Raw genomic sequence first — 17,305 nt, 5'->3', positions numbered from 1 at the left:
GTTCTTTTCCTTGGCTTCCTATTGTCAGCCACATGCCCTGGCCACCAGCCTTAGACTGGCAAAGCTCCTTCTGCCTTGGAGCTCCCCTGCCTGGATGGATGCCCTCTCCCTCCTTTGCCTACTTAATGCCTGCTCAGCCGCTTCATCCTTTAGGTCCACTGAAGAGGTATGGCCCTGACTAGGCTTTATTGTAACTCAAAGGAGACAAGAACACTATTTGTTTTAAAGTGTATCTTCTCTCCTATTCTCTATGCATCTTGAGGGCAGGGATGATATCTGGGTTGTTTACCGCTGGTGTCCTGGGGTTCCACCAATATAGTGGTGGAAAATGCTGGTTTCAAAAAAAAAAAAAGAAAAATGCTGGTTTCCCAGGTTCAAATACTGCATCTACTAGTTTCTTTTTTCCTTTTGCCTTGTGTGCAGTCTTTATTCCAAATAGTTGTTAAAATACCATTAGCTTATTCCTCAGGGCAAAAGCAAAGATCACCCCTGCAGAAACCTAGGGGCTATGTACAGAACTTTACAGAACAGAGAATAACACTTTGGCTGAAACCTGACTGCTGACCAGAGAACAGAGTTCTGAGTGGGCTCAACAGAGAAAAGGAAATTGGGAAGGGAAGGCACCTGTCTGAATGAAACCTCAGCTTCCATCAGGGCAAGTCTTGTGATGGTCACAGATGGGAGGCTCTGTTTTTGGAATGTTCAAGTTCAGCGGAGGGGGTTCTATGTGTCTGTTTGACTACACCCTGGGTGAGTTGCCATTAGGTAAATGTCACTCAAATTTCTGGCCAGCCAAACACCCACAGCAAAAAGTCCCAAAGTGAGGATAAAGTTCCTCCGAAAATCGCTCCCATCAGTGGTGAAGGGATAGATGCCCCTGGATGAGTCTCCCACGTTGCCTGGAATTTGAGGTGCTTCATTTGCACACCGGCAGCGCCCACCCCGGCCTCACTGGCAGCCAGAGCACCATCCTTGGTATCCATAAGGCCTCTCCCTGCCTGTACTAGTTTCTAATTGCATGCTCTGAGCAAGCTAATTCAAGCTGTCTAATATCTACCTCCTAAGAGTTACTGTGATGGGTAAATGATAATATATGTAAAGAATTTCACACGGTACTCAGTACAGAATAGGCAGTCAGTAAATATTACCTATTATGATTATCAGAGGTGCCAATAAATATGTGTTGAATGAATACTTTGCCAAAGTATGTGCTCAATAAATATTCTCAGATTGAGTCTTTTCCACATAGGAGGTGTTACTGGATTGAATTATGCTCAACTGCTTGCCTATTATAGTCCACGCATAATGTCTAGCACAGGACGGGTACAAAGCAGGTGAAATAATGGCAGTGCCACGGGACGCCTGAGTGGCTCAGTCAATTAAACATCTGCCTTTGACTCAAGTCACGATCCCAGGGTTCTGGGATCGAGCCCCACATTGGGCTCCCTGCTCAGAAGGGAGCCTGCTTCTCCCTCTCCTCTGCCTGCTGTTCCCCCTGCTTCTGTGCTCTCTCTCTCTCTGTCGAATGAATAAATAAAATCTTAAAAAAAATATGGCAGTGCCAGTAACTGCCAAAAAAAGTGAGAGATCCTTGCAAAAGTGTTGGTGCAATCACTGAGTCCCATTAGAAATACTCTCACTATATTCATGCTTCAGTATTTGAGGCTCTGAGACAGGAGAGACCGTGAGATGGTCTAAGTCTACTTAATTATAAAGCTCAGTGGCTTGTCCTGTGCCTGGCACATTTTTTCCCCCAGTAAATGAAAGATTAAAGAATGAATGAGAATAGAGTTTGGAGTCTGAATAACTGGGCATGAGTCCCAGCTGCATTCATTAACTGTGTCAAGTCGTTAATCCGATTTGGGTTTTCTCAGCTGAGAAACTGAGAAGGTCAACACTCATCCCTCAGTGGAATCAGAAGCAAGAAAATAATTTTGTCCATACCAAAAGGCCACACAAAAGCTAGTTTTACAAAAAATGGAAAAGCATTCTCTAGTTTCTCTCTCCCTGCCCAGAATCAGTTCTAGAAAAAAAAAAATCATCTCAGTCTCAATGCAACAGCAATTCTTGTCTCAAGGAAACTTGGATTTACTTTGATAAACCTGATCCAGGAAGCTGAATCAGAGCCAGTTTTTGATATGAGTGAAGAAAAGGTTGGGCCAGGTCCTGTTCCTGAGGGCGGGACCCTGCTCCAGGATGCTGACACTGTGGAGCTTTGGGAGTCCTCCATGGTTTTGTTTTTGATTTTGTTTTGTGCTGGATTTCCCCCTTTTTTCAGTGCCCTCTTCTGGATCTCCTGGAGTCCTTGCACCTTGGGCTTTCATGGCCTCTACTGGCCCTGATCCTTTGTCCCTCAAGACTCAGTTCAAGTACCACCTCCTGCAGGAAACCTGGTACAATGAGCTCAGTTTAGCGTGTGTCCTTGGCTACTGAATAGCCAAGCTGGTTAAAGAGGACAGACCTGCCACTTAGGTGGCCCTTTCAAGCCTCGCATTCCTCATCTGTGGGAACATGGGCAATTCATTTATTTCAGTGGCTCAGAGAATGATAGGAGGTGATTTGTGTGACCCATGCATGGCACGCAGTAAGTGGGTACTACAGTAACATTAGCAACTGAAACAGTAATGTTTATGGGGTAGAGGAGGATCACATAGTTCCTTTGTGACCCTGTTCCTTCACTTCTTTCTCCATCTATTGCTCCATGCATATGTTTTCTTTCCTTTGCAATGCTATTCACTCTGCCTGGGATTTTCTTACTCACGTTCCTAGGACAGGAAAAGTTTGTTGGTTATTCCCTCCTCTGGTTTCATGCCGAGATAGATGAATGGCACATGGATTCCTGGGTCATCCATCAGCCCCTTACCATCCCAAGGTATTCCTGGGGAATATATGCACAATGGATATGGCAGACAAACAAGATTTTTATTTTTGGCCCCAATTCCAAGTACGGAGCCCTAACCCAGCAGCTTTGTCCTGGTTCCTTTCCCTCTGTGTCCTCCGTCTGGTTCTTTCTTCACCCTCTAAGGGGAACGGTGCAGGGAGGGGGAGAAGGTGCACCTCCTCGGCAATGGGAAGCAGCCCAAGCCCCCGTCTTACCTTGAGTGTCTGAGAGAGAAATAGACAGGCGCCATCCCCAGGCTGGGACCTACCTTTAATAACCTCATGCCTTCACATGCTGAGGCCCCACCCCCAGGACTGGGCTTTGTTCAATATTCTTGAATCTGACCAATCCGTGACATCCTCCTCCTTCTTGGAGGGAAGGTGAAGTGGGGGGACAGCTACAAACTTCCTCCTACAGTGACTGCTTACCTTTTGTGATGAAACTAAATGCCATTTCTTCCAGTTTTGTTAACTCTACCCATGACTGCCTTGTCCTCTCCAGCAGCATGCCTGACGGATACACTTGAATGCTGTGTTTTCATGATCAGTTCTCCCTGCTGGACTGAGAGCAACCCCAGGGCCGGGGACCTGTTCTGTTAACACAGGATATGCTCTGGGGATGCCTGGGTGGCTCAGTCGTTAAGCATCTGCCTTCAGCTCAGGTCATGGTTCCAGGGCCCTGGGATCGAGTCCTTCATCAGGCTCTCTACTCAGTGGGGATCCTGTTTCTCCCTCTGCCTCTGCCCCTCCCTCTGCTTGTGCTCTCTTTCTCTCTGACAAATTAATATTTTTAAAAAGTTTAAAAAGCATAGGATATGCTCTAAAATCTTTGTTGAGGAAATCGTATGTGAAGGGTTCATACAGGCTATTTTCTAAACACATTAGTGACATCCAAGCATACTGTATTTGGCAAATGGTCACAGGCTTCATCCCATTATCACTGTGAGTGGTCAAGTGAGAAGTGAATCAGACTTGGTCTTGGTCCTCAAGACCTCACCATCTCTTGGGAGAGCCAGATATTGAATAATTAAAAAGGGGTGGGATGCATACAAAACACAGAGAGGGAACTTGGAGAAAGGAACTGAAGGAGCTGTGGAAGCCTTCACATTAGGATGGGATTGTATCAGTTATCTAGTGCTGTATTACAAACCATCCCCAGTCTCAACCAGTCTCAATTATTTTTCAAGATTCTGTGGGTGGCCTGGGAGCTTCTGGTGCCAGGCCTGCCTGGGCTCTCTCTGGTGGCTCTAGTTAATGGGTCAGCTGGGGACAGCAAGGCCTCGTGCATTCTCTGCTCCTTCATCCTGGGCTGCCTCATGGCATGGTGGTCTCGGGGTTCCAAGATGGTGAGGGCAGCAGCTACAAGGCCTCTAAGGCCTTGCCTTCAGAACTTGCATCGTATCACTCCCACCACATTCTGTTGGTCAAAGCAAGTCAAAGGAGCAGCCCAGATACAAGGGATGAGGAGGAGCTCCAAAAATTGATGGCCATATTTAATTTACCACATGGGCTTTGAGATGGAAAGGAGTTTTGCCAGCAAGCAAGGAGAGGGCACTCCCGGACAGAGCTACAGAGGTGGGAATAAACAGGGCACGTCTGGGAAACATTCCAGGTTTAATGTAGTTGGAGTAAATATTGGGAGTTGAAGATACAAAGATAGAAGTACCCTGGAAAGGGCTTAGAATACCACGCCTGCATTTTAACTTGGATGAGAGGGAAGGGAGTGGTGGGAGGAAGGAAAGAAGGGGAGGAGGCTTGAGGATAGCTTTTGATGGGGATGGTTGAGAGATGGCTGGAGGATTAGGGAAGTCCAGACTTCCTGGAAACTGTCAGGCAGGTGAAGGCTGAAGGACGTGAGAGCACCAATGAAATCTGCGCACATGCACGCGAGGTCAAGAGAACAGCCCTAGGGAGGGACCTGACTGGATTTTTCCCAGACTAAGAACTCCTGTTGCACTCAAGGCTGATACTCTGAGGCCTGGCACGGAGCAACCATCCAGGTGAGCAGAATGACTCATTTTGTTTAAGCCCCCTAAAAACACATCTATTTTCCTTAACCGAAATGTCTTTTGGGAAGTTTAGGGATGAAGTGGCGAGAGAGTTAGATGGGGTAAGTTTATTGGAGTAAAATGAACAGACTTTAGGACAGGCAACTGTGGCCTTTCTAGGAAGGTTCTGGAGTGGCCAGGGGCAGTGGGAGGGCAGGGTCCTACTGAGATATATGTAGTGGATATGTGTGGCAGGGTGACTTCAGACATGTGTACCGTTCAGAGGTGGAGTTATAACAATCTTAACTCCTTTCCCGCCCACCTCTTCACAATGGGTGGTGCTTTAATCTAGTGTAAAAGTCTCAGTCCTGTTCTTGTTCAGCCACACCCTAGTCTGAAAAACGAGTGGGATAAGGTGGAGGAACCTGTCCCCACCTCCAAGACAAACAGGTTCTGTGAGCACAAGCTGGCACCTGATGACCAGGAAGGGAGGAAAGTTGGATAGTCCCTTGATCCAGGTCAAACTGGTCAATGGATGAGAGACCTGAAAGAGAGGTTGACTCCTCAGGGTTGTCCACAAGTCTTGAGGTACTCCTGGCAGGCCCAGGCCGGACATTCTCACAGGAAGGATACTACTCAGAAAGCCCATTTTAATTAGATTCAGGCTACACCATGGTGCTAACCCTTCAGACAATCCTACATTTTACAAATCCAGAATCCGATATCTAAAGTTAAGTGACTTGGCTACAGACACCTTTTCAGTGGGGGCCCAAGATCCTAAGCCAGGTCTGTAGACCCCAACAAGGACATGAAGTTTGTAACTGTGCCCTGTCAGGACTTAATGCTGACAGGCTCCCCTTGGAGCCTGCTGTCTCAGTGCAGTGCTGGGTCAGGGCCACTCTCCGCTCCCCCCACCCCCCAACAAGCTGCATGGACCAGAGCTAGCCTTGCCAGCAGCCACAGCTTCGACAACCCAGCCTTGGGCATACAGAGACCCTGAGAACTAGAACTCGGGCTCCTATCCCTAGATTCTTTTCCAAGTGAGTGGTGATTCTCTCTGGTTGGAGGTGCCCCTGCCCTTCATAATTCCTCTACCTAATCCTTCAATGGTTTGGTTTATAGGGCTCAGTCTGAGACCCTCTTCTTTCCTTCCATGATCTTCTCCACTCTCGTGGCTTTAAATATGATGTGTTTTTCTCAGAGTTCTGTCTTCAACCCAACTGCTCAGCTGAGCTCCAGATCTACAGTATTTTACTCCCTTTAAGCTCTCCACCAGGATTTTCCCTCACACAGACTTCACATTCAATGAATCCCAACCTTACTTGTGAACTCACCCCAAATCTGCTGCTTCCCCTATAACTCAGATATACTTGATCTTCTTTCTGGTATCCCTGCACCCATACTGGCTCCCTTTAGTCCATTTTCAACCCTTCCAGGTTCTTAATGTGGCTTTGAAAACCCTGCACAGGGGCACCTAGGTGGCTCAGTTGTTAAGTGTCTGCCGTTGGCTCAGGTCCTGATCCCAGGGTCCTGGGATTGAGTCCCACATCAGGCTTCCTCCTTGGTGTGAAGCCTGCTTTCCCCTCTACCACTCCCCCTGCTTATACTCTCTCTCTCTCTCTCTCTCTCTCGTGCGTGCGCTCTCTCTCAAATAAATAAAATCTTTTAAAAAAGAAAGAGAAGAAAGCCCTGCATGACTTAATTCCTGTCATCTCTCCAGACACTCACTTCTTACTCTCTCTGCTATTACCGGCCTTTCTTTTCCTAACTCCTCTCACTCTACAGTTAACATTCCTCCTCAGAGAAGTGTCCCCTTCTCTAGTTCTCTTGTGCACACTCCCAAAGCTCTCTGTTTCCCCCCTCCATGATACTCACTCCAATGTTCCTGGTAGTTACTTGTTGGGCACTAGAGTGTAAGTGGTTAGGGCATGAAGTCTTGTTCTCCATGTGCTCCTAGCATCTAACATGGACACAGCATTCCAAAGTTTGCTGAGTGGATGGCATAGGGCCATATGGTTCCCACATAGCAAAGCTCGAGAAATGAATCCTTTCTGTTTTTATACTTTCTCCACATTTGAGAATAAGACCTATTCTGAGACAAGGCCAGCTTACCACGTGAGACAGGTCCTGCTTTCTCTATCACCTAGGTAGACCTGTATTCCAGTCCAGGGCTAAAGCAAGAAAAAAGAAAGAAACCTGGGGGGTGGTGGGAGAAAAAACCCAGTCCCAGCATGCTAGATTTAAGCCTCATCAGTTTCACAGAAATTCACTCAAATGGTGGATGCCTGTGTTTGGGGGGAGAGAGAGAGAGAGTGTATGTGTGTGTGTGTGACAGGGTGGTTTGAGAAAGGCATGAATTACTCTGAGGTAGAATTAAAGCAATCCCAACCCATACACCCTTCCTGACACACAAAGGAGAAACTAGTTGACCTATCTACCACATGGTCAGCAGTGATTCAAACTTCCCATTCCAGCGGGTTTGGCTAGGAAAACTAATATTTGAAAAGCCATGGTTTGGATTACTGAGTGAGAAGTGGGAAGTCCTAGCTATGTTTTACATCTTGCAGATGGCCCTTTGGCCATTGACAAAGATAAAAACTACAGACATACAATGGCTTATGCAGTATGATTTTTCTAGTTTTGATCTGTTCCCCTTTGTTGTGTGAAGCTGTAAGGTTCATGTGTTTACTCTGGAGCTCCTAAAGTTGAGAATGCTGTGTATTTATAGATTAGAAATGTTTAACTAGCTTTTGCTTTGCAAATTACCCAGGCTTGCAGTAGAAAGAAGAGCCCTCCCATGAACAGGATAGGATTGCTGCTGGCCTTGACAGACCCTTTCACCTAGAAACTGGAAAAAGGTGTCCCAAGATGCAACCCTACCAAGGCACATACCTTGCCAAGCTGAGCACAGGTTAGCTTTCAGCCTCCACTAACCCTCTCCCTCAAGTGGGTGACTTGTAAAGTGCACAGACTGTGCAACATGTACATGGCTGACCTATCTTTTTTTTTTTTTTAAGATTTTATTTATTTGCCAGAAAGAGAGAGAATGAACACAGGCAGGCAGAGTGGCAGCAGAGGCAGAGGGAGAAGCAGGCTTCCTGCCGAGCAAGGAGCCTGATGCAGGACTCGATCCCAGGACGCTGGGATCATGACCTGAGCTGAAGGCAGCCGCCTAACCAACAGCCACCCAGGTGTCCTGGCTGACCTATCTTTATATAAATGTATTAATATAAACCAGGGTAAAACATTACCAGAAGTCTTATTTCAAAACAGTTATCATTTTTAATACTTTCACCTGGAGAAGTAACGAAATATAGCCTAGATTATAGCAGATTAGATAAAAATACATAATTCTACTATCTTCTAGAAAAATGATTGTGGCATTGGCAAATCAAATGGAAAAAGTGAATAAGCAGATCTGAGATCACCTGAAAATGGTTAGTTCCTTGCGAAAATTCAGTACAACCTATGTTTATTAAATAATTGCTAGTAGAACAGACATCTGCACCAAAATGAAACTAGGAACCTTTATATTAGCTTGAACAGTTTATCTGTTGGTCACATTAACGACTCAGAAATATTAAATGTGTGGAATGCTGGACAGTAGACAATGTCTGATCAGAACATTAAACAGAAATTGATAATACCTAGTTATTAAAACAGACTCACTAATTAATTAGTATTAAATAATTTAGCTCTAAAAAGAAAAGCCAAAAGGAAACCAGGACTAATTGTGAAAAGCACTTCGTTTAAAAAAAGGACTAAGAAAAGGACTAAGTTAAAAAAAAAAACAAAAACAAAAACCCATGACTGTGATAGCTTATTAATTCCTTGACAACTGCCACATGACACATTTTACATGGCATGAGGAAAGATGGTCAGAAGATCTCAACTTTTCGGAAGTCAACTTAAAAACTGAATGCTAACTAGCATCTTTGGATTTTACAGTATGGAATGTAATTCCCTTCACAATGAAAACAAAATCATGTAATTTTACTCAAAGGTTTAGGCACTTAGAGCAGGCCATTAATGATCCAGTAAAACTGGTATGAAGAAATAATTTTATAGTGGAAATACTTAAACACAAATCCTATTACATTCAATGAAGTGAGAGAGGTCTTAAATGTATAAAATATTTTCATTCTGATGAATATACACTGGAATCATCCTGTGGACGAGTGCAGTGGGAAGTACTACACTGTACTTGCATTACGGAGTTCATTTATTGGAGGCCCAGAGAAGAGGAGGCAAACTCTTACAACCAGGTAGTGAATATTTGAGCATCACATGCCACATATGCCATCATATGCCACATACATCTCTGCTGCATAGTCTTCTTTTTGTATGTTTAAACAACACTTTTAAAATGCAAAAATCGTTCTTACCTTGTAGGCCATACAACTGCAGACTGGATTGGTCTGTGGGCTGTAGTTGGCCAACCCCTGGTCTAGAGCCATATGATATCATAAAACATTTTTATCATTTTCTTTAAGGTGCAGATGATCTCAAAATGTGTATCTGTAGTGAACTACATTTATGTGCTTAAAGATTTCCCTAAGAAATGTGCTCTGCTGCAAACTTACTTCTCCAACTCAATGTACAAGTGATGTTCTGCAAAGACACTGCCAGAAGTTTCAAATAAAGTTTCTTTAATGACAATTTTGTGAATAAATTACCAGTGACTATAGTTCAAGTATCAGTGTTGTAGTCTTTAAAGCAACAAAGCAGGTCTTGTTAAGAAGGGCTGAAAAAGAGTTGAGCAAAGCGTGACCTGTGGTTGGTGCTATAACACTGAAAGCTGCTGAGCTAAACAGAGTGGGACTATTTTAGGTCACCTGTGATAAATTTGTTTTTAGGGTCTTCTAGGAGGAAATACTCTTGTCATTTTCTACACGAGCTGCCAATCCAAAAAGGTAGTTAATTTGCTGGATTTAATAATAAATGCAGGTCTTGTGAAATAATACTGGCTACTGAAAGTGAATTAAAATGGGGGTTGGTACTGCTTATTGTAAATGGCCAAGTGTATGTCTGTTTCAGCAGAAATGCTGTAGCTACCAATACTGCTTACATTCTTTAGTGCTCGGTCTTCTCCTTAGCTGCTCTAATTGCCTATCAGGGAAAGAACTGCAGCTTGTTGAAACTTGCTCTTACACATTTTCCACTTTTCTCTCAACGATGTCACGATTTCATTATCCAATATCACAGTTTACGGTCACAAGTCAGGGTTTTACCTTCAGTTTGAATTTCAGATGAAGCAGTTATTTGTATCTGTGTTTACGTCATTTTCAAATAAAATAGAATAGTGAAACAATTACTAAGCCCAAGCTTATGTACTTTTGACTTATTTTTGATTAAAAATATTTGGACCTGTTATCTGACTTAAAGATTATTTTGACTAAAGATATTTGGGTCTGCTAATAAACATGTTCTTTTACCACATTAAGAAACTGTACTATGAAGAAACATACAACTCTGGAAATTGAAGTGGTACATTCATAAACATGCTAATTTACAAAATGCTGATATGTGACAGTTCACAATTGATGACTTCCTCATTTTCACTTAGAAATTTAGGTTACTAATGGCTAAGAATGTCAATCAACCCACGTAAGTCTAAAATACTAGAAACAATAAAGATGGGATGCAATCTCAAAGGCCTGAAAGAAATAAAAGATGTGTTTTTGTTAAGGAAATAAGAACAACAATTTTGTCCTCAAGTAGTTGCACAGAGGTTGCTTAAAGGTTGTTCCAGAATGAGGATGAGGAAAGGACGAAATCCCACATGGGCACAAAGTTGTAAAGGGTCTGCAGAAAAGCGCAGGGGACAGAGGGCGGAGGGGAGAGAAAGAAGGGGGAATACCTTATTCATGTGGGCAAACTGACTAAGACTGAAAGTGTTTATTTACAATCTTTTTTTTTTTTTTTAAAGAAATGAGGTTAATAGTATATGGATACAAAACTAGAGGTAAAATCCCCTGTTAAAAGGACACAGTTTCTTGAATTATTGGAAATTTGCAATGTCATAGCTATCCATGTCCTGGTAGAATGTGATCAATGATGACTCCAGTTATCTTAAAATGTTAAATATCACAGAGACAACTAAATTTCCTTGTCAACTACATTATAAAGAACTCTCATCAAATCTTTAACCATGGCCATTTAAAGCCTTTTGTCGCTCATATGTATTATCTTACTCTGATGTTTTCCTGAAAATTCTTGTAATCAGCTGCAAGTTTAATCTTCAACAAAAAAGGATTGTCTCAGGGATCCACAGTAAGATTAGAGCATGTACTCTGGGGAACAGGTTTCTGATATCATTGTTTAGGTAATTTTAAGATCATACCCTGGACTAATGATTTCTAGAACAAACAGAAAAGTTCATAGGTTCATAGAACCCCCAATCAAGAAAAACCCAAATTTATCACATGGCACTGAGTAGATTGATAAAGAATGATTATGATTTCTTTTATGACCTTTACTCAGAATATTGCTGGTTCTTTAATGTTTCATTTTCTGGGTTTAAGAACCCTCTTTCTCTTAAGCTATCTATACTTACAGCAATTTAGTAGGTTATGCCTTTGTAAACAAAAACAAAATATTTATCTTTTCTCCCTCCCTGATCCATCCAAAATTTGGAAACCCTCCTGAATGTTATTTCCATGGCAATATAGTTATTTGAGTAAGTTCAGCAAGAATTTGTTCTTCTTATAACAGGACACAATTAGAAACACTGGTTGTATTAGGTTATATATATAAACACTGGTTATATTAGGCTTTGACTGGAGTGTCATGTATGAGAACAGTGTGCATAGCATCAGAGATGACCAGGCTTAAGAAACAAAGGTGGACTTTAAGGAACCTTCCTGGAAAACCCACCTGGCACCTGGCTTACAGAATTCCCAGCCTTATAGGTGAGTGAGGAAAGCTACCTTCTGGCAGGCCCAGGAGGGTTGGGGACCTTGAGAAGGAATTCATCCGAATCTGTGGGTACTGCAAGTGAAGTCTGATGGCAAATTCTGCTAGCCTTGAGCCTTTTAAAAGTCCAATCTGAGTATCCTAATAAAAGTTCCAGCAAAACAAACTTAAGAAGGCCTATGTTGTCAATTACTATCCTTGCTACATTTACATAAACAATCAGGCCAAGTTTAATGAGACGATTTGTTTTGTAAACAAAAATAGTCATACCTTAATTATCTTTGATAAAAGTGGGGGTGATTTCAGAGAAATTGTGTTTCAATGGAAAACTATAGCCCACCATTGTGGATTATCAGATTCTAGTCCTGTTCATTGTCTTTGAGCTATTTTCACCTCTCTGAAAGCCGAATCCTGCAACCTTGTGCATTTTGTCAGTAACCTTTCCAACTTTTTTCTACCCTCCTGACTTGGCACCACTAAGAACTAGAACTGCCTGTTTCCTAAAGCCCTGCAAGCTGAAGGGACCCTGAAAGGCTTTATTCCAACAGTCTAGGCCACTCAGGAAGTTCACCAGAACATGGTCCTCTGAGCTCCAGGAAATACCCATGTGACATTGCCACTGCCATCGTGACTCTGCCATTTCATCTAGAAATCATTTGGACTGACTGCTTTCTGAACTCAAGAAACTGAGTTTATAATCTGCTCCAACTACTAGTTTTTTTCCTTTTCTTTCTCCATAAATCTAAGCCTTCTTTCCCTTTGCATCTCTCTTACCTCCCAGCTTCTAACCTGAATCCTTTCTCCATAGCCACTATCTCAGCTTCTGCTCCTTGATACACCTTGGGAAATTTTAAACGGGGAAATAAAGAGGTCCAGAACACACCACTGTGGCATAACAATTATTTTGAGCTAAGCGCACTTGAGAGTCAACAGATGCAGGAAGAGGCTTTTCTGAACTCCCCTTATCTGCCTAAAAGGAGAACCTCTCCCAAGAGCTCAACTGTTACAAATCTCCCTGGGACTTCTGGTACCACAACTAAGCAGACATTGTCACAAAACTGTCATATCTCCCTTCTTTCTCCTAAGACCCCATTTATCCTTTCTGAAAGACATTTGTTTTCCCCTAAGTGCCCTTTCTCCCTTCCCCTTATTAAGATGGCAAATGAGTCCTGAATTCTGCCTCATTGAGTCACACTTTTGAGTACAGATGTGAATAAAATCTACATTTTCTCTTGCTAATCAGTTTAATTCATGGCCCCTAACTACTGGATTTAAGAGTGTAGAGGAGAGGTTTTTTTCCTCCCCAACAGGAGAAAATGTTAAGTCAAGCAACATGCTCACATAAACCTCAGCAAACTGCCAACTTCTCATTTAGCAACTACAGTTAGACATTTAAAAGTTTCCTTATTCTTAAAGGAAGTCCAACAGTTTAAAAAACAGCATTTTTTAACCCACTCAGATGGGTTGTGACTTTTTTTCCACTTTATAGCCCCCTCTACAAAGGGGTTTACTTTTAGCCAAATTTTACTCATTACTTCTGAATATTTAGTTAATAAGCTGTAATTTTAGACATTAAAAAATAAGACAAAGTCATCAAACTATATTATGGCACTGATAAGATGCAAAATGTAAGACACAGGTAGATCTATAAATTGCCGCATACTTGCAAATTCCAATTGTAACTGACTCTCTTTCAAACATCAGTTTAATATAAATACTTATCTAGTAATGCATCATAAACCACAGGGTTAAAACAATTCCTTCTATCATGTAAATGTGGAACTGAGAGCTAAAACTGTTCAACTTAGCAAAAATTTTTTTCAAGAGCAAAGTAATACGGAACCCAGAGAACTCATAAGAAAACCTTAAGCTAAGTCATTACACTTTAAGGGGCACTGGCTAAATTCTGAAGGAGTTGGCATTAAAACAACAACATAGTTTTGGGGCACATGGCTGGCTCAATTAGTAGAATATGTGACCCTTGATCTTGAGGTTGTAAGTCTGAGTCTCACATTGGGTATAGAGACTACTTAAAAATAAAATCTTTTTTTAAAAGACTTTTAAATCTTTAAAAAAAAAGATTTTATTTATTTATTTGACAAAGGGAGAGAGAGAGCAGAAGCAGAAGCAGGGGGAGCAGCAGAGGGAAAGGGAGAAGCAGGTTTCCCACTGAGCAGGGAGCCTGATGAGGGACTTGATCCCGGGACCCTGGGATCATGGCCCGAGCAGAAGGCAGATGCTTTAACCAACTGAGCCACCCAGGTGCCCCAAAAATAAAATCTTTAATAGAACTTAGTTTTTTCAGGTATTTAAAGATTTTCATGTGTTGTGTACTTAAAGTTTTTCTTTTCTTGACCCCTACCTCCTTCTCCTTAGTATAAGAAAAACTTTCTTAGTGTAAGGAAAGCCTATTTTAACAGTCCTGGAAATTGTGCATTTAGGGTAAACCACATTATTTTATCTAATTCTACTACACCAAGTACCAGTATTTGGGGTTCTCATTTTAAATTATTAAAAAATGAATGTTTCTCATCAACTTCTCACCAATCATCAATTTATGGATAAAAGAGATTACTTCAGGTGTTGGCAACATTTCGTGAAAGCACCAAGGTGGGAAGGGGTGGGTAGAGTGACCAACCAGATTAGTACAACCACCTTTCATATAGTTTTTCTTTAAAAAAAAAAAAAAAAAAAAGGCAAGTTGTTTTCAATTTTCTGTGAAAATGGCAGGATATTAAGATGTGCAAGCAAACTGCTTCTTTCATATCCTCTTAAGGTATCAGTATTTTCTGAAAGGTATTTTGGTATAGGGCTCGCAGAGGAATGCCTTCCATATCAGATGATATGTAAACAAACAATTGTTTGCTCAGCAGAAAACAGGTTTTTTGTATACTCTAGTTCAGGAAGTCTGCCAAGAAAATAAAGGGAAGGGGGTACTAATCAAACCCTATAATGCCCACCCATAATCCTAGAAGGGAAAAATAAAGCCATTGTAATAAATTCGATTTAGTGATATCCTGAAGGTCAGCAGTATTTCCATAATACTCACTATGGCACAGAAACAAAGTCTGGAGTGTGCAAATACTTAGGCCGCTAAAAGGAGAGCCACATAAGAGGCACAGACTAACTTGGAGAGTTAAGAGTCTGGATTGTCTCTGCTTTCCTTTCAACACTTCTAAGATCGTTTCTGCTTTCACATTGCTGTTTTTACAGCAGAAACAAGGGTCTCTGAAAAACCGGCCACAGCATTACAAGTCATCCAGTGGTGCCCATGCTTCTCCACGGAGGTGTTAAACAACCTTCCTCAAGCAACTCCAGGGGGGTGGCAGCTGAACTGCCCATTCAGCAAGCTGCTGGAAAGGACCCCAGTGGGGGCAGCTCTCCATACCTCATCTGACTGTGATACACAGAAACTCCGTGGCACACACCTAGCTGCACTGTCAAGAAGGCTGTGTCTTTGTTGCCATATATAAATTCTTTACACAGAAGTTTATCTTGAAAGAAAAGTACAAAAAGACAATGGTATGAAACAAATGAACTTACTTAAAAAATGTAAGATGGCACATGACATGTAGCCAGAAGTCAGAATCTTGTGGCAAAAGAACAGTCTTACGGGCTGTGTGTTGGAACAACTTAGATTTAGATTTTCTTAAGACACAACCAAAGTTCTTTAGATTTATTTTGGCAAGTGTTTTTCTTGCTGGAAGATCATAAAAGTAGGCAGACTTATCTGCCTGATGGCATGCTGGCACACTAAGGTAAGGAAAATAGTATTCTGACTAAAACTAAGGCTAATAGGTGAAGAAAAACAAAATTTGTATAGGTTTTAAATTTGTACCAAGGAGACTTATTACATACTGGAGAAATGATAGCAGTATTTTATACCTTTGTATAAGAAGAAAAAAAGATTCTCCTTTTGAAGTTGTAGCTTCAGGATTTAATCTGAGTCAATGTCACCATGTGGTAAAAACAATCTGGATTTTATAATGCATGAGCAGGAAAAAGTTGCAAAAATACCAAATGGTATGGAGCTACAAATACGGTGATACATCAGCAAAGGGGCCAAATCAGGTTTTTACTCTGGACAGGTGTTATGTTTGTGAAAAGTGATTCAATTTGTTGTATGTTCAAAGCTAAATTAGAACTAGCTGCCTTACAATGATATTTCACTGCCATTTCTTAGCACTTTAATTTTGGTGAGTTCTGTTACAAGTTCAAGTAAGTTAGAGCGGTTCTCAACTCATATCTATTTCCTTTAAAAAATGAAGGGGCAGATATTCCAATAAGCTTTAGGTAAAAAGGATCCTGATCATTTCCGCTCTAGTTAACCTGAAACATTCCCCTGGGCATAACCATAGCCTCTCGGAAAACCGGAAAAGATGGCATAATTTAAAGTCAGAGTATAACAATATTCACTGGTAACTTCAAATAAGTTAGGCTGAGAGGATGGAATATGGGGAATAGGCCAGACCACCAGTCATGTCTGCCTAGCCATAATACCAGTGAAACTTAAAGATCTGCGAAGATCAAAGAAAACTGAGAAACCACCCTTAACTGGCCGGAAGTATAACATGCTACAAGTGTCCTCATGGTCTTCGTAAATATTATAAGATGACCCATGCACTCTGATTGGCTGTGGCCATGCACAGACTCCTCAGAGCCCACTGCAAATCTGGCCTATGGCAAGTATGGAACCTAGCAGCAGGACGGAGCTTGCTTATGACATACTGACTAGCACGAAGGCAGACAGTGAAGAACTATCAGAACTATTTTTCATCTTGGAAAATCATTCATTAGGTTACTATGACAAGAATATAAATCAAGGCTTACACTGCTAAGTGCCGGTTCCACAGCCGGCCATCTGGATATGGGGTTTTCCGATACTTAGCTGTTTTGATAATTTAATCAAATATTAAGCAAATATAATTCACATGCAACCCTTATCAAAAAAGGGAAGGAGGTCAATTTCCTATGATCCACACAAACTGTTAACCTGTTAAGAAAAGCCTTATTTTTCCAGCATTTGAGTATATACACACACATCATGTCTGTTTTTTTTTTAAAAAAAAAAAAAAAAACATTTTAGAGTGAGGGTGAGGAGGAGAAGGACAATGAGATAAAGACACAAGCTAAACATCCAACATGCCCCATTCCTTATTCTCTGCGTGACTGGCAGCATTACCCAGAAAGTCACTCTTTACTCTGATGGTCATAATATATTTGAATGTGTAGATCTTTAAGGATTTCCTTATTCATTTGGCCAGGTCTATGGTAGGTGCTTTTTTGTTTTCTTGGTGGAATAATTCATCAGTGCTTCCTGAGAGGCTCAAACAGGATCACTGGCCAGATTCCGAAGAGAAACTGTTTGGAAACAAGTTAGGGAAAAATGAAAGAAGGTAACTACCGCATGTCATGCCTGAAAAAGAACCTATGGAGCTAGATGTGCTAACAACTACCCTGGTATTAGTAGCCTGAATATGGCATAGTCTTTCCAGACTTGCACCAGATCTCAGAAACTATTT

The 17,305-nt window shown here is 41.7% G+C and overlaps 1 protein-coding gene across 1 annotated transcript in view; it reads right to left on the bottom strand.

The window, feature by feature from the left end:
• Nucleotides 1-10,751: 10,751 nt before the first annotated feature.
• ACER3 (alkaline ceramidase 3) overlaps nt 10,752-17,305 on the bottom strand; it is a 175,761-nt gene continuing 169,207 nt past the window's right edge. Inside the window, exon 11 of the mRNA XM_059411426.1 lies at nt 10,752-17,144. Coding sequence (XP_059267409.1) covers nt 17,091-17,144 — 54 coding nt within the window. The 3' untranslated portion in view covers nt 10,752-17,090. The remainder of the gene's footprint in view (nt 17,145-17,305) is intronic.

This window comes from Mustela nigripes, chromosome 1 (genome assembly GCF_022355385.1).
Source record: "Mustela nigripes isolate SB6536 chromosome 1, MUSNIG.SB6536, whole genome shotgun sequence".
In the NCBI taxonomy this organism is placed as follows: Eukaryota; Metazoa; Chordata; class Mammalia; order Carnivora; family Mustelidae; genus Mustela; species Mustela nigripes.
The sequence above is the reverse complement of the archived record's forward strand: the minus strand, read 5'-3'. Positions and strand labels throughout refer to the sequence as shown.